The sequence below is a fragment of the Aethalodelphis obliquidens genome, unplaced genomic scaffold (genome assembly GCF_003676395.1).
Source record: "Aethalodelphis obliquidens isolate GAN/ISIS:26980383/991018 unplaced genomic scaffold, ASM367639v1 scaffold6, whole genome shotgun sequence".
In the NCBI taxonomy this organism is placed as follows: Eukaryota; Metazoa; Chordata; class Mammalia; order Artiodactyla; family Delphinidae; genus Aethalodelphis; species Aethalodelphis obliquidens.
This window is the reverse complement of record NW_020837950.1, coordinates 71,662,096-71,681,697: the sequence shown is the minus strand read 5'-3', so window position 1 is coordinate 71,681,697 and position 19,602 is coordinate 71,662,096. Positions and strand designations below refer to the sequence as shown.

The 19,602-nt window shown below is 48.8% G+C and overlaps 1 protein-coding gene across 6 annotated transcripts in view; it reads right to left on the bottom strand.

Moving 5' to 3' along the window:
• KIAA0232 (KIAA0232 ortholog) overlaps positions 1-19,602 on the bottom strand; it is a 91,831-nt gene that overhangs the window by 2,632 nt on the left and 69,597 nt on the right. For 2 of the 6 annotated variants that reach the window (XM_027103762.1, XM_027103763.1), the window contains one exon: positions 16,027-16,138. In XM_027103762.1, coding sequence (XP_026959563.1) covers positions 16,080-16,138 — 59 coding nt within the window. In that variant the 3' untranslated portion in view covers positions 16,027-16,079. Of the gene's footprint in view, positions 1-1,835; positions 1,934-6,620; positions 6,730-7,434; positions 7,708-12,852; positions 16,139-18,189; positions 18,272-19,602 lie in introns of those variants that run through there. The other 4 variants (XR_003432301.1, XM_027103758.1, XM_027103760.1 and 1 more) reach the window with 4 other exon arrangements.

Genomic DNA, 19,602 nt, shown 5'->3' with positions numbered 1-19,602 from the left:
AAGTTTTCCTGTTTGAAAGCAAAGCAAACAAGCTTTCCTCCCTGATCTATACACGATCCCAAGCCCTAATTCTCCATGTTCAACCCCTTGGACAAAAGGCTGCCGATGTCAGGGCTGGATGGAAACGAGTCTCTGAGCGGGGACTCCACGGGAGGACGGCACGGCCTTGCCCTGCTGGGGCTCCTGTTCCAGGGGAGAGGACAGCAAGCAGACCGACCAGCACAGCTTCCCAGCTTCCTGCTGCGCTGACCAGCTGGGGGAAGTGGCTGCCGGGCTCTCCAGATAGGAGCGGCGGGGCATCCTCGCCCGCGGCCGAGAAGCAAGCGGTACCACAGAAACAGCCAGAGCTGGCTTGGGACTTCGGGGCTGTGCTTCTGAGTTGGGGGTCCGTAGGTATATGGTACCTTTGGGGGATACTTTTGGCTGTGTGGGACTCTCCCCCACCCACAAGATGGTTAGCATCTCTGGCCCTCAGGACACCAAGTGCAAGTGGTAGTCCCTCCCCAGTCATAATAGCTGGTGATGCGTCCCTGCACAGTAATTAGCAACATCATCCTCCCCGCCACAGTGACTAGTAATTCTTCCCCCTCCCCCAGGTGACGAGCAATGCCTCCCTAGTCACCCAGCCACAGTGACTAGCAAAATCCCCCAAGCACCCGCCCACCCCCATTTCCAGATGGCAGTACTGTCCCTGGTTGAGAGCCCCCGAGGAAGGAGGACGGAAAGACCACCACACGCCTGAGGGGGGAGCAGAGGACGCAGGATCAGAGAGGCAGGCGAGGGCAAACACACACGGCCCGGCAGCGAGTGCGCGAGGGCGAAAGGCCATGGCGGTCGGCAGTGGGAGTCGGACTCAGGGCTGAGGGTCATGGCTCAGGTCTGCACTTGGGCTGTGGCTGTGTGGATACACGTTCCGAATCGTTACGGGCCTTTAGTTTTCTCTTCCGCAAAACAACAGCACCTACCTCCCGGGGTGGCTGTGAGACTAAACGAAGTAACCCTCGCGAGGCTGTCCTGCCTCACGGTGTGGGGAGAAGACTGGGGAGGGGAAGGCGGAAGCAGGAAGGCCAAGGCGAAGCCCACGGCGAAGCCCACGGCAGAGGTCCGCAGGGGGCGGTGGCGCGGAGGAAGCGCGAACGATGGAGCCGGCTGAGAGGTGGGTGGTCAGGACGCGCACACGGACCGCGTGTGTAGGTGAGAGAAGGAGGAACGAAGAACGAGTTCTGGGTCTGGGGACTGACGCTGGGGGGTGGGACATCCACGGAGATGGAGAGATGCTGGGGGACGCCCCCAAACGTCTGCCTCGATGTGCTCGGTCTGACAGGTCCACGGACACCAAGACCACAAGGCGCTCTGGGAGCAATTTCTCACGAGACTTCAACTGACAATGACAATCACACTGAGAAGCCAAGGAAGCTCCCTTCGACTCATTCACCTGCCTGCCTACCCGGGCGAGGCACAGGCCCTGTCCCTGCCCCAGGGGCTCACAGGCGGGGTGGGAGGCGGGCGAGCAGAAAGTGCAGTCAGCTGGGGGGCAGGAATGAGCACCACACTTTGATGGGGAAGAGGGCGCCCACCCAAGGAGTTTAAGGGGAGTGACAGGGTCAGATTCGCATGGAGAAACTCCCTCTGGCGGCAGAGTGACGGACAGACTGCAGGGAGAGAGGGAAGCCTTGGCAGTAAGTGGGCGGCGATGCAGACCAAAGGGCCGCGGACGAGGAAGGCCACACCCACAGAGCTTGGTGACAGGGAGAGGCAGTCACAGGACTCCCGGACTTTGGGGGTTGTGGTGGCCGTTTGTAAGTTAGTAATAAGGAGGAGGACAGTCCACTTACCCTATTAAAATCTAACAGACGCTCTTCATTACTGGGCATTTCTTTAACATCTGGATATTCTTCTATACCATTCTCTCCCTTGGCATTTGTATAACATTCTTAATCATTTTGAATGGAGAAGGGAAAAGAGGGAAAGGGGGGGAAATTTCATTAAGACACAGTTACGAAACATACATTCTTGTTTCATTTTTCAATGAAAAGTCAGATCAATTAGGTCTACAGCCCTTTGGGGATTTTATGAAGTCACTAAAAGCAGACACGTTCAGCACCAGCCAGACAGGGGTGTGCGAGGAAAACGTTAGGCCAATTTAAAAATCCTTCTAACAAATTGTTCATGGAGTTAAAAAGAAAAACAAAAACCAAAAACACACGCCAGCATAACCATGCATTCTTGTTATCCCACCATGAGACATTCATTCAACAAATACGTACTCACACCTCTAAGTGACAGGCCCTGGGAAAACAGGATAAAAAGACCAGCAAGGTCCGAGCTCTCAAGCGCGCACGTGGTGTGGAGGGGGACAGATGATGCACCACGCGTATATTCACAGAACAAGTGAGCAAAGGAATTTCAGACAAGAGGGGGCGCAACGGAGATAACAAAGCAGGGCAACATCCTCTGTTCCTCCTCAGCTCAGCAGCAACTAAGCCACCCGTGGAACAGGGAGGAGGAAGGTGGCTAGCGCTTTGGCTGGGTAAGCGGCTCTCGGAAGGGGACAGGACTGTAAGCTGGAACTGGAAGGAATCAGATACATCATTTAGTCTAAAGCTTCTTAACCCTGCTTTCGCATTCAAAGCGCCTGGGGAGCTTTAAGAAAAGTCCGGAAGCCCGGCCCGCACCTGAGATTCTGACTGACTTGGTCTGGGTATGAGCACTTTCTGAGAAGCTCCCAGGTGAGTCTGAAGCACTGCCAGGGCTGATGCCCACCGGCCTTAACCTGCACTGGCCCCCAAGCCACCTTAACTCCACGGAAAGGGTGTCAGGATTCCACCCCGGCCGCCCGCAGCAGTCACCGCGAGGTGCTGGATGAGCTGCGCGCCACCCCACGCGTCACAGCAGCGGCAGGGCCAGCTCCACGACCATGGGCCCTCCTGCCATCACCGGGGGCGGGCAAGCCTGGGCCCTGCTTGGCCTCCCACAAAAGGCTGTACTCTCCGTGACCTTTGGTCCTGACAGCCTCAGGCCCTCAAACTTACTAGTGTAGGTTCACGAAAAACCCAGGCTCTGGGATTAGACAGACGTCAATCGATTGCTGATGATGCTACTTACTTGTGATGGAACTTGGAGCAACTTATCGAACCTCTTGGAGCCCCAGTTCTCTCATCTCTAAAACAGGATCATCATTTGCCCTCGCAGATTTCTGTGCAAGTTCAGAGATCACCTGTGCGCAGCCTCAAGTTCGGGCTGGCACACTCACTAACACCTTCCACAGCTGCTACTAACGAAAGCCCTGGGCTTGGGGCCGGCCCGCCGCAGGACAGCTGGGGAGGACGTCCTGCTCTCCCATGAGGCAGGGAACCCCTCACCCTCACCCTCACCCTTTCTGGGCCGTCACCTTTTTCTCAGCTCGCCTACCAAGCTCTCATCATCTCCGCGCCCCACCACGTTTGGTCACCACTCGTACGAGGTGGGGAAGGTAACCATTTCCTTGGCTCGGATATGCCCACAGACGAAGCGGATCCCCCCCACTATTACCTATACTGTTTCCCTGCAGGGCTCTCTCTTTAAAACTCAAATAACACAAACACTTTTCTAAGTGAGCTTTCCAAATGTTCTGAATCCGGTGTATGAGCTCTGGAGACGGACGCGTGGGACAGACTGTGGCACACAGCCTGCAAGGCCCTTGTGGTCGGACTCCCTGCTGCCCACCTGACGTGCCCCTACCCCCGGCCCACATGCCGGGCACACAGGGGCCACAGCGTGTGCAGTCCTGCTGCTGCCCCGGCCGGCGCTCCTGCCCGGACCGCGCCCCAGCCGCCAGGCGCTTGTGTCCTGACTCCCTCAGGTCCTGCTGAGAGGTGAGCTGATCAGGAGGGCAGGGACGACACCTCTGCGTCCCCAGCCCCTAGAACAGTGCCTGGCATGAGGCAAGCATGCACGAAATATGTGCGGAGTGGGTGTGTGTGTGGGCACACAGCAGGGCGGGGGCTGGGCCTTCGTGCCGACGGGGCCCTCGCTGCCCCTGCTCCACAGCCACACTGCCTCCTCCTCCTTTGGGGCCCCCATCTCCTGACTCACAGGAAAAAGGGACAATCCTCCTTGCCCTTCTTCCCGGGGAGGCTGGAGCTCCCAGCTCAGACTCAGAGCTGCACAGGCTTCTCAGTAATCATCAGCGTGACGTCAGAAGTTTCTGGAGCAGGGACGAGCGTCGGCAGTCACGGCTGCTGAGTGGGTGAGAAGGCCACCTGCTTCCCGGCTAAGCTTCTGCTGAGTCTATGCCCCCACCCCACAGGCTGAAAGCACCACACTTCGTAACGGCACTACGAGGCAACCGTGCAAGGATTTAACTCACGGTCATGAGTTCAAGGTCATTCAAAAGCCTGGTCACCACACTTATCCACTGAGAGTTTCCCTGCACGCCACTCCACAATATATAAAAAGCTGAATGGACTAACAACCACGTACAGCACCTACAAGGCACCGTACAGATACCCACGGACCTGGAGCTGACAGCTGAAGCGCATTCCTCAGAAAACGGGACGGAGGCTGCAGAGACAGCCCGCGACACAGAGATGGAGCCCCAACTCAGTGTGCTTGGAAGTCACCCCAAGCCGCCCCCCACCCTGGCCCTGCCTGCTCTGCCACCGCGTCCCTCCTTCCCTCTGGGTCCTTCCTGCATGTGGGTGTCCTCTTGCTGCACTGCTCCAGGGTCTCCGGCCCTCGCCGCCTGCACTCCCATTAACTGCAGTTGGGACTCACTCAGCCAGTGCACTGGACTGGACAGAGGTCAAGGTCTGGTTTGCACTCCTATCACCCTGGTGTCTCCCGGGCACCAACTGCAGACAGCTGCTGTGGACAGCAAGCTTCTGGACCACAAGGAGACAGCCTGGACTCAAGCCTGAGCTGCATGGCTAGTGCCTGATTCTGGGCATTCAACTTGAGACTTAGCTTCCTCATCTGAACACCAGGCTCTCACGGGGCTTGTATAAAAGACTGAAAGCACTTCGTATGTAGAGCAACCCAAATACTAGCTAATGATGGAGGAACAGGCCTTTAATAAATGCTGTTAAATAAGAAAGATGCTGAAGGGCTTCCCTGGTGGCGCAGTGCTTGAGAGTCCGCCTGCCGATGCAGGGGACACGGGTTCGTGCCCCGGTCCGGGAGGATCCCACATGCCGCGGAGCGGCTGTGCCCGTGAGCCATGGCCGCTGAGCCTGCGCGTCCAGAGCCTGTTGCTCCGCAACGGGAGAGGCCACAACAGTGAGAGGCCCGCGTACCGCAGAACAAAACAAAAAAAAGATGCTGAAAATAAAGACTCTGCTCTATGCTCCCCTTATGACCCTTTGGGAAGGAGGAAGGCAGGGCTGGGGAAGCCGTTTCTTGTGCCCACAGAACAGAGAGAAGCAAACAGTCCCAGCCTCCCCCGCAGTCGGCTGAGGCCAGGCTGCGAGGGCAGGCCAGTGCAGGCGTCCGGAGCCCCCAGCGTGTGCAAGGCCCCACGGGCAGTGAGGGACATCACTGCTCCAGGTTAACTACAAATGAGCTGGGGAGAGACACACACTCGAACATGCAAATACTAACAGGAGACTGACCTGCCCCCAGGGCTCTGACCGGAGAGACCACTGACGAAGTGCTGCAGCTGACAGCCCAGGGGACCACGGAGGTCTGCACAAGCTCAGAGTCTTGAGCTGACCACTCGGCTGCCTCCTTAGTTCTCACTTCTCCCGACATTTCAGATCAGGATCTTTTTATAGCTTCTGAGTATGTCCACCTGGGCGGCTCACAGACTAAAATCATCTTCACCAAATCTGCTACTGCTCCGATGTCCGGTCTCCCCTAACTCCCTCCTGCTGTTCACTACTCACAGAAAGTCACCCAGCAAACTCCGGCATCCTCCACAAAACCTCTCGATGCTGTTCTCTATGCCCCCCCACCCCCCCGAGTGCCTCAAGCCAGGCCTTTATCCTGCCACACCCAGATCACTGCAAGAGCCTAAGAACCCCAGCAGGGGCTCTGCAGTTTTTCAATCCCTTCCCCCCTCCATTCTGCTGCTAGAACTGTTTTAAAAACCACACCTGACCTGATACCCTCCAATGTGAACTCCTTTAAGTGGCCCTCTCCTCCTGCCTGTCCAACTCCGCCGAACTCAGCGCTCCCCCCGCCGCCCCCCGCCTCTCTCCAGCCTCAGCTACGACCCAGCTGGGCCCAGTGGGTCCCTGTCCCCGAGCCCGACTTGCCGCAGACCCTTGGCCTTTGCTCAGACCACTCCTGTCACGGGGACTACCTCTCCCCAGCCCTCCCACCGGGGCCCCTCCTGCAGGCCGCCCAGAGCTGAGGACTCCCTGCTCCACCTCTCATGGGGGCTCCACCTCTCACGGGGAGCAGGCACGGAGCCCGTCAGGGCCGGGGTGCCTCTCCGTAGCGTTTCCACGCCCCGCCCCTCCAGGCTGTGATGGGGGTTAGAGCAGGGTCCAGTCCTCATGCATCTCTGCGTCCCCAGTGCCTGACAAACGCTGGCCACACAGAATGTTTTTGGACTGATTTTTACAGCAAAAGAATTTACTGCTTTTAATGGATTAGAAATCTGAGTGGATGAATCAATGACCTAACGCAGGTCTTCTTACCTTCACATTCTGAGGCAGGAAAAAGAGGAGAGTACAAGGCTTTTTCCCACCAGGTCTGTTTTTCTTGACTTCTATTCATTCCTTGTACATCAGTGTTCAATACAGGAAACTGTTTAGATCAAACCAAATATAGACAAAGTTCACAAACTTCCAAAATAAAGGGGAAAAAATTCAAGCGTTATTAACTATGGACTACAAACCCAGGATTTTTTAACTGGTGAGGTTCTTTTTGACTTTTTGTTTTTACTGTTCTAGACAAGGTGAATACAGAAAGCCAACGTGTTCATAGCATACAAAGGAAGTTTTTCTTAAAAACACTTAATATTGCAAATGGAATAAAAAGTCTTTTCAAAAACCACAACAAAACTCTTACGAGGCAAAAACATAAGGAAACAGCCTCAAATAAGGCAAGTTTTTAGATTCTGGAAGTACAGAGATAACGGGGTGGCTAGTGTGAGGTGCTCGAGAGAACGTGAGGAGGACCCTCTTCTCCTTCACACACTCAGGCAGGAGGGAGTCAAAGAAGAAATGGGACAGAGGAAATTTTATAGGCAGAGTTACCAACCTAATGTCTTTATAACAATTAGCTGCTTCGATGAGAACCAGAAGGAAGTTGAGACTAAAACCAAGTAATAACACTGATAGTAATTCAAATTCAACACAGGAAACAGACATCGAAATGAGAGGAGGGCAGGACTCCTGAGAGCAGGAATGACCCCGTACTCCGTGCACATCCACAGCCCTGGCAGAAGGGAAGGCGCTCACGCCCACCCCTCGCTGGTGGAGCTCTCAAGTCCCAGCTGGACGTGCCCACCTGTCTGGGCAGCAAGGACTAAATGCAGTGTGGCTGTCACGCATGATCAAGGAGTGTCCTCGTGAGCGGTCGTCAGAAGACGTGGCCAGGGGCAGCCACCCCGGGGACATCCTGGTATGCTGGGGTCTTCCACACTGCTGCCTCACTGTGCCTGACAACAGGCCCTGCCAGGCTCAGTAAGGCCTGCTTTCGGCATCTCTGTAACTCCCATCACCCATCCCAGTCTCAGGAAGTGTCTGCTCGATGCATATGACCTGTAAACACTGCATACACCTGTGTTTCAGGAGACATTTCATTACATGTTCAAGTTCAAAACCTGAACTGTCTTACAACCGATGATCTTCAGTTCTCTAACAGGATTTTGTTACTTCCCTAAACAAAGTAAATTATTTTACTTTATCAAGAACTTTTTGATTCAGTAATGTGTGATTTTTATTACTTACTAAACGGGAAATATATTTCAGATTCTGATTTTCATGTAACTTTTCAGAAATACCCCTCAATTAGAAACTGAAGAATTGTGCTGTCTACCCAGAGTGGTCAGTTAACCTTCACCATTTTCTCCTGCAGTGTATTCTAACAATAAAAATTAGTAAACCTATTAGATAAACAGATAGCAAGGGCAACAGCGACAACAAGGCCAGGGTTAACGCAAATGAAGCCAGCAACATGCCAGGTCTGCAGTTAATTCAAGGTTGACTCCTGCGTCTGGCACATAACTCACAGCACTATGAGGCCCTTCTGGAAAGGCTCCGCCTTCTCTCCAAGGCATACCTATCTGCGAACAGATTACTTGGTGCTATCCAGGAGGAGCAAGGATGGCTCCCTGGACAGAAGTCTCCCGATCGTCCCCAAGGCACTATCGAAGAGAGATGGATTTGAAGGTAACAAGTTCCTATTTGAGAAGGAAAGTGTGTGGGGCAGGCTGAGGAAGGATCAGTGTTTTATTCATGTGAGTGCAGTCAGACTGCTCATCTTTAATCCTTTCTTGAGATTGTGTGAGTGAGGTAAAGAGTAAGAAAGGGGAGAGAATTCACCGGGACAGACAGGACGTGGTGGGAGAAAGCAGGCTGGAGGGGCCGAGGTGTAGCCGGGGGGCTGGGCCAGCATGAACAGCAGGAGGTGAGACACAGGCAGGACCAGACGTGTGTGAGCACAAGGCAGCAAGCGCACCTTACTGATCTTCACACCTCCAGGAACAGGGCCTGGCACAAAGCAGATACTCCAGGTCTGCTGGCCTCAAGAAAAGGCTCCCCCTGGCCAAAGTCCCTGATTACCTAGCACACCACTTTCTCTCTCCCTCCCCTGCTGAAATCACTGTTAGACCATGTTGACTCTGGCATAGTTTTAGGATTTTTTCTGCATCCTCCATTTGAATGTCAATTCCAACAGCAAGGACTTATTTTTCCTGTTTTATGTTACACCGAATACACGTTATGACATCTTTCCACTTAGCTATTTCCAATTTTTAGGCTGCAAAAGATAACCAGGCTTTGCTTAAATAATGCCTGTTTAATGTATTAATTCAACTTCTGACTTGGTTGAGAATGAAAAGCATGCAGAAAGAATGGAAGAAATGGAAAACGGACCAGAACACAAGCTTGGGCGATCCGGGCGCACCTCTGCCTTAGCAGCGCTCTCCCGCTCCCTCCGGGTAGCTTCTTGGCTCACGTGCCACCTGGAAGCCTTTCTTCAGTGGTACCTTGGCAAGGAAGCCTGCCCTTACTCCGCATTTATCATGGCAAACCCCTCCAAGCACTCCCATCCCACCACATCCCTTATCCGGCTCTTCTTTTCCACAGCATTGGGATTCTAACATACTGTGTAACTTCATATTGTTGATTGAATATACCTCTTCAAACGCAGGCGTCTTTGTCTATTCCTTTATTAAACCTAGCACCTAGAATAGCGCCCAGACATAGTAGGCTCTTAATAAATATTTAATGTATGAATGAAACAGTAAAAAAAAAATTAAAAAAAAGAGAGAAGAACATGAACTTAATCCAGAAAGGCTTATCAGAAACGTCTCTAGCCACAGATGTAATACTCAGAAATTCTTTAGGAGGTGAAAGTTAGGTAAAGGCTCACTGCTTTAAATGCTCACTAGACAGTCCTAGTTCTGGTGAAGAGAAAGGTGAGTTCTGCTCTGGGAACAGAGCACTGAACAGTGCCCTCTGACACAGTCAGCTCTCAGTTATTTGCGTCACAAAAGGAAAAGAAAGCCTCCTATAATAAGCCTTGTTGTTTGGAAAAGGAGAGAGAAAATGTAAATGAAGAGATACCCTGTGCAACAGAGACCAGTAAGGGACACTGCTGTCCTAAGTTTTCCTTTACTGACAGGAAGCGCCCCGTTCTGGAAGGAACTTGGGCTCTGCCCTTACACTGGGGTCTGGGGCAGGCATCCCACCCTCTGGGCCTACGTGCCCGTAGCCGCCACGGGGGGGATAAGCCCATGGCGGCAAGTCACTACAGGCATTCAGTAGGGTAGTGGTGGCACAGCAGTGGGCACAGAGCCAGCACAGCGGGGCTGGGACCGAGCACCCTCCCCTCATCAGAGCGTTCCAACTCCCCTGGCACACTCCTCACGGGAGGCCTCCTCTGCTGGACTGGACTATGGTTTCCCGGAGACAGGGCGGGGCCTTCTACTGCTTCTCTGCGCCTTAAAGCGCGTGACATGGAGGCAGCAATCAAGCAATGACACAGAGAACACTCTTGCACAAACTCAAGCACAAATAACGGACGCCTGGCGCACTGCTCCTCGGCTTTTAGCTCCTACTTCAGCAGCCACGACCTAAACGTTGGCAGCTCCCCTGCACACGTGAGAAATTTCAAGCCCCTCTACCTTCGTGCGCGCTGTTGCTTCTGCCTAGAGCGTCCTGCCTCCTCCTTTCTGCCCTGGATGCTCAGGTACGTGCAAAAGCCCTCCTCAACTCTCACGGGCTGGGTCGGTTCTCTGGGATCCCACGGCACCCTATGCTCACCCTCCCCAAGCCACCCACCATGTTACCCAAACAGCCTAAAAGATAAGGAGCTGGCTAGGAAATTTTGGTACATCCATACAATGGAATAATATGCAGAAAATAAAAAAGGAAGGGTGATTATAACGAAGTCATTTCAGGTAAAAAAAAAAAAAAGTAGGAGGAAACATATGTGAACAGGTATTTGCTCTCCAAGCACACAGTATCCTCGGAGGATACACACCGGGACTCACACTCATGGCTGCTGCTGGGGAGGGACCTGTGCACTGTGTACATACCCTCCTGTAACTCCTGAATTTGAACCACAGGAGTGAATTACCTAGGTCAAGGAAAAGAAGTGATCTGTTTGCCAACTGGTCTTCAGTACTAGACTGAACTCTCCCTCTCCCAGGGCAAGGTCAGTGTCTTGTTCATCCAGGTCACTTACCTTAGTGATGGGCACAGAACGTGTAAATGTTTAATAAATGTTTGCTGAACTGAACTCCACTAAATTTTTGAAAAGGATCATAATTCATATTCCCGGGTACAATTCTATTAGAAATCCTGCCTTCTAGACCACTTGCACTGAAACAGACTGGCAGCTAGTGACTTAAAACAGAGCTTGGCCCTCTGTAAAGACTGCCCTCACTCAGGAAAGGAGGGGAAGACGACCCTGGCAGGAGCTCCCCAAGACCGACAGGTAGTGTGAGAGAGTGAAAAGGCACAGATTCTGGCCCCAGCCTGTCCTTTCAGGCCACCCTCAACCTTTCTGTACCTCAGATGAATCTCTGAAGTTAGCTCCAACCTGGCTCTGAACTGTAAGCGATTCTGCTGAGAGACCAGGGCTGTGAGGACCGAGGACAGCTAGGATATCGGACAACCTCAGTGTCCTCTGAGGACTTTACTGGCAGCTAAGACCTTTCAAGACAACCCAGAATTCTGGTAACACATAAGTACGTCAACGTACTAGAAAGCTAAGGAATATGGTAATGGTATAATGCAGAATCTCACTCCTTTCCTCTTTTTCTTTCTTCCCAATCTGGAACCAGGTGAAATACAAAGTACATAAAGGAATTTTTAAGGAAGAAAAGTGGGGCAATAAACAAACAGATAAGACCTAACAACATTATTTTTTGTTGTTGTTCTGAGCAGTTCAGACTTCAGCGTTTCAGTGGGGTTCAACTCATGTCTAAACATCCCCACGCCAGCTCATGGGAGCACTGACTCTCGAGTTGCCTGTGGGGCTTCCGACCATCACATGCACTCAGGGCCACACGTCAGCACCTAGCTGACAAATGAGTAAGGCATGACCTGTATCCATAAGGCGCTTATAATCTAATGAGGAAAGTACATCGATGACTCATGAAAAAGGGCAAATGCAATTAAAAGAAGAGGCATAGAGCACATGAAAATTAAAAGAAGGGAGAAATGATTTCTGATGCAGGTGGGGATGCAGCAGGGGAGAGAAGAGGAATGAGGGATGCGTCAGTGGGAGACGTGGGAGCCTGAGGGGGGTCGGAGTGTGCGGGGGGGGGGGGGGGGACAGATGGGAGGAAGGGCGACACAGCTGCTCTCCAGCCACAGGTGGCCTGACTTCTAAACACCTCCAACTGTCTTCTTAAAAGCTGTGCCTGGAAAAAGGCCAGGCACTGCTATATCAAATAATGGCTGCAAATGGGCAGAGCACTGTGCTTTTTCTGTGAAACAGGTTATTGCCTTAAGTGTTATCTCTTGTACACTCACTCAGTTTAACCTCGAATCACTTCTTAGGAACAGTCAAATGGTACAATGACTCCCATTAACAAAGCTATTACTATTAACCTCATCTGATAGGCTGACCCGTATCATTCATGTAACCTCAGGAATAGGTACTTTGTATAAAGCAAAGTCCACCTGTACGGGTTTTGTAGAAGCTATTTTGTTGCATTTGGATTGTGGCTTAATTTTTACACGTACCACGACAAATTTTAGAGAATTCTGTAGAGATGTAATTTATTTTACATGTAAAACATAAGTTTCAATAAGCTAATCAGTGTTTCAGAGACAATTAGACAGGCTTCCTATGTAAAGAAACCCTTTGCTGCCACTTCTGAAGAGCAAAGGACTGTCTGAAGAGTAAATAGCGACTTCTGGATTCATCAATTTTTGAAAGCTGGAGCACTTATATGCCAGGCTTTGCTTTAAGCATAGTACGTGCACCTTAAGACAACAGGGAAACATCTCATATCCTGATTTATTTAAAAATGTCTTTGCAGAAAATGTCTACTGTCCAGTTCAAATTTATGAATATCAAATCCACGTTAAGTCCTTCTGTAAAAATCCTCAGAATGCTAAGTTTTAAGACGTTTAAACTAAATTCCCAATAATTTAACCCTATCTTTCACTGTCTGAAATGACTGTTCTTTAGAATTAAAGTCTGATCAAATGCTTTTACCAAATACCAATACACACTGACACATACCTCTTCCAGCTGTCCTGAAGAAACTGGATTATCTTCGTAAGCAGGGAACTGACAACCTGCTTTGCAACTGCAAAAATTATTAATTTCTTCTTCACATTGTGCCATTATTTTACAATTTGCTTCTGAGCTTTCTAAATCGATTTCCAGAGACTCATTCAGGCTACATTCCAAACACTGATTCTGCTTTCCTACTGGCAGAATCCCAGCTGATTCCTCCTGGGAATCAAGTGATGTTTGAGCACTCTTTTCCATTCCAGATTTTTTTAACCTGGGAAGGAATTTTCCAGACTCAAGCTCTGATTTTCCATAGTAATGGCCTTCCTTCTCTGCATCTTCTTCCAGTGGTTTGAGATCTGCCTGTGGATCTTCAAATGCATCGACTTGAGAAGGAATGGGGATGTTTGCTTCATCTTTTTCAGATTCAAATTCTGACTCGCTTCCTCCTCCTGGGGACAGTTCAGATGCAGAAATTGGGCGAAAGTGAGTCCTAGGAGAGATCCGAATAGCCCTGTATTGTGTTCTGTCAACGCCGCATATCCTGGGGTGGAGAACTTCACTGTCTGAATCAGAGCAGAGGATTGATTTCGGTTTAAAACTAGGACTGAAAGATGCAATCCCTTCGGGTTCAAACGAACATTCTACATGAAGAACTTGTGAAAACGGATTGCTTAAGTCAAAGGAAGAGAATGAATATTCAAGTCCAGGATCTTCAACTTGAAAGTTACCACAAGCTCCTAATAAGTCTTCATGGAAGATAAAAGAAAACCCCTTATTCAATCCGTTTTCCCCACTCTTCGGCTGGTCATTCTGTTCAAATGACACGAAGGGTTTCCATAACTGCCTGTGACCAGGAGCAAAACTGTTTCCTGGGGTCATAAAGACATCTGTACCAGCTATTGTCACCACGTCGGAAGCTGCACACTGTAACAAACTTCCTTTTGTGTGACTGGGTGGTACTACTGCCCATTCCCCATCGCTATTAAAGGTTTTGAGCTCTCCATAAACTCCTCCGAGAATGAACGAGTTCTCTTTGTCTTGGGCCACATCCCAAGGTTTAGAGGGGGTAGTATAGTCACCACCATCCACCTTTGATAGCTCACCAGAAACAAAAGCTCTTTTCTCTGGGTTCTCCTTCTGTCCCTCCCACAGATGATATTCTGATCGCTGCACAGCCTTGTTAGGCTCCTGGAGGGGCTCCATTTTAGCTTCAGCATCCAAACAGCAGCAGTAGTTATTTACATCTGTCGAAAACAACTCATCCTCGATCCTTTCTACTTCTACCACAGCTACAGAATTGCTATCTGCCATCTTTGTCCAAATGTCTTTAATAACCCCTGAGCTGTAGCCATCTCCACGTGGGCTGCTTTCACTACATACCTGTGTAGTCTCAAAGCTTTTGTTTTCTGTTTTTTGTTCTAGCTGAATACCACAGACAGATTCTAGCTTGGATTTTTTTTGGAAAACTAATGTCGGAATTTCTCCTAAAGTTCTACTGTTCTGCTGGCAAGTTTCATCTTGCAAAAAATCTAGAAGTTCTTCATCTACATAATTTGACGAGACTCTAGGAACTACGTAATTCATATCGTCTGCGTTAAACTGTGTGGATTCTTCAAACTGAATGTTTAATGTCTCATTGTCTGAACGTGTTTCTTCTGAATGGGACCATGGACTACAAGTTCTTGTTGAAAGATTAGAACAGTGTTCATTTTCTTCAAAGGCACTATTTTTGGTCCATATTAGTAATCTAGACTGTGTTTTTCCAAGCACATTAGCACTAGAATCTGTGTTTTCATTTCCCAAGTTGAGTGTTTCAAAAGAAAATGGTAAAACAGAATTACTGCATTGCACTTCAAACACTGAAAAACAAGAGTTTATACCAGATCCTTCATTAATATCTGAGAAGAGCTCTTGATTGCCAGCAAGCAAATGCGGATTGAGCACTGTGCTGTCTAAGATCGGGGAGAGTCTAATTGGAGAATCTCCTCCAAAACTCTCCCCGTCGGCATCGCCAGAGCTGGATGAACAGCACTCCCAGAACTGAGCCAGACTGCCGAGGTCTTGCAGGAATAAGCCCTCAGCACCCACAGAGCTGGTAGAATCTGTCCATATTGCACGTTCCCCTTGCAACTCCATTCCATCTAACACTATGCAACATTCTGCCTCAAAATCTGTCTTCTCTTTGCTTTTCTGTCGAATCATATTCAGAATCCGACTTTCTCCTTGCGTTGTTTCTGAGGCACCAGGATCCAACATGGATTGGTCAATGTCCACTTCATAGAAGTGTGTTAATTCTGATAGATGAATGTCATCCAAGTATCTGCTGTCCTCCGGTAGAGGACAGAATGAGGTCCCCGTGAGGTCAATATCCTCATTTATAACTGCAGGCATTTCTACAAAATGACCATCAATGAAAGTACCTGCTGCGAGGTATGTTTTATGAATATTATTGTTGCTGATACGAAGACCATGCACTGATTCAGACAATTCTTCTACTGCTTCTGAGGTCAGATCACTTGTATCTTGCCTGTTTCGGTATGTGGTCTCTAGTTTACTCTTCCTGCTCAAAGGAACAAAATACTCAGCAATCGGTTCGGTATACCACAGCGGCTCCTCTTTGTACTCTCTGTCGGCTCTGCTCTCCAGGTACAGGTCTCTTCCTTCGGTGCTGCCGGCGTCTTTCCTGCCCATCTCCTTCAGCGGCCTTTTAGCCCGCTTGCACAGCTGTTTGGTGGAGCCGCCGCTGCTGCTGCTGCTGCTTCCGGCATGCACGCTCCTTTCCGCCTTTTCGCCATGCTTCAGTGAAAGCCTGCTCTGCCCATTCCGCCCTCTTCTGCTTCGGATTTCTCGTGTCTTGTGTCTCACTTTCACACACTTCGTGGATGCTTTTAATTCTCCCTGATTACCACTTGAGCTCGAGCCTCCTTCGCTGGAGCCGGAAGACCAGGAGCGAGGGCGCATCTTTCCTTCGGGCTTATGTCGGATTTGCTTTTTGTACAAAGCAGGCTTCTCCTCACCTGTGCCACTCCTAAATTTGTTCTCCTTCTCATTTTGACTCTTGCTCTGGGTTTTCTCGTGCACAGTGGTGGGCATGTCGCTGCTTCTCTCCTTGATGAGCTCACCTTCGCTGTTGCAGTCCTTCGGGGAGGACGTGTCTGTGCTAGCTGGTGGGGCTGTGGACGATGAAGAAGAGCTAGGGTAAGAACAGACTGTAGACTTGTTCCACACAGTCAGGATTTCTTGCAGGCAAACTGGTTTCTCAGAAAGTGGTGGAAATGCTTCATAGTACCTGAAAAACAAGTAGAGAGTTCAAAAGTGGGCGCTCAGACGTATCAGATGTAGTAAAAACATCACCGATCAGAGAAATGGGATATTTCATTTCAATAGAGTCAGTGTTTACGTCACCCATGAATTAGTAACTTCTTAAAAATTAATAATACCGTAAAATATACTTTATACTTAGTTCTATGGATCAAGCACCCTTACATTCAGCAGTGAGATAAGCACTATAGGAATATTTAGAAAATACGTTAAGATGACTTTGATCTTTAAAATTTGGATTTTCATAAGTCACTAGTTACAAATTAATACAGTGGAAAGAATGTAATATTTTGATACGAAATATCTGAATTTGAATCTCAGCTCAGTCATTTACTATGCTTGTGACTTTAAGCTAATCATGTAATGTCTTGGTCCATTTCCTCACCTGTAAGATGGTGATACTATGACTTACCTCACAAGGCTGTTATGAGCACTGGAAACAAATGTAGGTGAAAAGCTGGATAGCAAAGCAGTTGAGGGCATGAGCTCTGAAGCCACACTCCCTGAGTTTGAATCCTCACTCTGCTATTGCCTAGCTATGTGACCTTAGGCACGGTCCTTAACCTCTCTGTGGCCTAGAAAACGGGGTAATTATAGTATCTATCTCACAGAGTTGTGAGGAGTAAAGGAATTAACATGCGAGATGAGTCAGTGACTGTTATTATCGAATCTTTTCTCAGGAGGCAAGTGCAATGCCCAGCATTAAGCAGACCCTCAGAAATGGCAGGTTTCTTGGAATTCAAGTGTTCAGAAAAGGGGATGCTGGTGAGGCCTAAAACAATCAGACAAAGCGGACCACAGCTGAGAGCCTTGATGTTCCAGATACGCAGCGGTCTGGCGAGTATTGTGAGGCACGGGAACCTGTGTGAGGACATGAAGATGCTGTGCCTCGTTAGACCTGCAACCACTGGAAACACAGGGCAGGAAAACCAGGGAGGCTGGCTTCAGAGGGCTTCAACAGGAAAGAAGCGTCTTCAGTTTGCTAGGAAACTGGTAGCCACTGAAGATTTCAGAGCAAGACAGACTGACAAAGGAAGACTCGAGAGTCAGGATGGCTACCAAAGTGGGGGTCATTCTAGAGGCAAGTCAAGCTCACACATGAAGTGATAAAAGGCCAGGTGTTCAAAGGGCCTATACTTGACTCTCCTTTTCAGTCTAGACCAGAGCTGTCCAATAGAAATATATTATGAGCTTCTTAAGTACTTTTTAATGTTCTAAGAATGCCATTAAATGGGAAAGAAGAAAGTGAAATTAATTTCAATAATATATTTTACTTAACCAAATATATCCACATTATCATTTCACATGCAATCAACAGAAAAAACTATTAATATAGTGTTTTACATTCTTTTTAAATGAAGTCTTTGAACGTTGATGGGTATGACACACACGGCACCTCTTAGCCTGAAACAGCCACGTCGCAAACGGCCAACAGGCCGCACATGGCTACGGCTACCGTGCTGGACAGCACAGCAACACAACCAAGTACTCTTTTTCCCTTAAGATTTAGAAGTTGAGAAGATTCAAATAAAATGTATAATAAGGAAGTCTCCTTACAATGCAGTCAATTTAAATATGAACCATCTACAAACAAAGACAGAAAAGCATCTTTAGGAAACAAGTCGGACAAGGTCAATGACTTGCCCAGTTCCTTCTGTAATCAGCAAGGGGAACTTGGCTTCCTTGTGTATAAAACAAGGACAAGCCTAATTGCTTACAGCTGTCTCAAAGGACTGGTGTGAATTTCAAAAGTGGTATATGAATGGACCATAAATGGCCTTGTTTGTGTCATTCCGTGAATTTCACAAATATTGATTCAATATGCGTGAAAAAGATAAGACCTTCTTATTCACCTTAGAATTCTCAGCGTCAAGCACACAGTAAGTGCTCAATAAATTCCTGAGTTATAAAATATCAAACTAAATAGCATATGACAAACATGAAACTGTAAACCATGTAGCAGTCATTAGTCTGATTTTAACAAACACATGCTTTATTACTGAATACAATCTTACATACATTTCCACTTGATCCTTTGCTGTAGGGGATAATTCTGCCTCTGGAGAGGGAGACCCCTCTAACTTTTTGTGAATCTTCTCTTCTGTTATGAAACAAAAATTCAGAAAGATTTGTCTTATATTTAGTTAATAAATGCTCCTGTCTTTTTCTTAAGTAAATTTAATCAGAAATTACATAGGCTTTTGTGGCTTTAAAAGAACTCTCCACCAGTTTATCTTTTTAATAAAAATCTATTTCTTAAGTGTGCCAGAGGGAACTCTGGCTAAACCACATTAACTTTGGGCTGAGAACGGAGAGAGGTTCACCTCATCACTGACAGAGGCTCTAGAGGCACTTAATTAAGAGAATGAAATTCCCTGTGTACTTATTAATTACACCAGAAGGAGAGAACACCTGTTTAGATTGCAAAACTATTTTCTCACAAAATTCTGCACTCACCGACTTTATACCGCCTCATCTTGACTAACACTAATCTGTAAAGAAAGTTATCACAATTAGCTCTCTGTTACTTAACATCTAGGTGAGGGCTATGTTTCAACTAAAATAGAAGCAGAGGGCTATACTCTTAGCTTAGCTCATGATACTGCCCTCAGATTAGAAACAAATAAATTGTGCCCTTATTAAAAAGAAGGCTCGGGCTTCCTTGGTGGTGTGGTGGTTGGGAGTCCGCCTGCCGATGCAGGGGACGCAGGTTCGTGCCCGGGTCCGGGAAGATCCCACGTGCCGCAGAGCGGCTGGGCCCATGAGCCACGGCCGCTGAGCCTGTGCATCCGGAGCCTGTGCTCCGCAGCGGGAGAAGCCGCAACAGCGAGAGGCCCGCGTACCGCAAAAAAAAAAAAAAGAAGGCTCAAGGCTTGGTGGGCAGCACAATGACCATGAGGAGGACATGTAAAATAAAGATCCTTCACTTTAATAGGTCACTCTTACTCTACGGGCTTGCAGGAAAGTTGAGAAAAGCAGCTGTGAGGGTTCACGAATCAAAATGACCCAATGAGCTTGTCAAGCCTGCCTTCCCAATAGCTTCAAGAGTAAAGGCAAAAGTTCCTTCCAAACCTAAAATAACCAGCTGACACCTCTGCAGGCCTTGAAGTCAACAGGCAAATAGTAACTTGGGGGGTGGGGGGGAGAAGAAGGATGGGAAAGGTAAGAGATTATTGCTCCAGATCCCTGAGCTTCGGTTTGAAGACAAACACAATGAAACGTCTCCTTTCCATGAGGGCACTTGTGGATTAAGTCATCCCTTTGAGGGCAGGGATCTATCGACCAGTGATGGCTGTGGAATGACCCAGAAGCCACTCACAGCTAAAGACAGAGCGTGACACTGGCCTGGTGACACACTGAATACAAAGACTTTGCTCCTGCTGCCTCTTCTTTCTGATCAATTCCAAGATCTGGTGACTCTACCCACTGTGC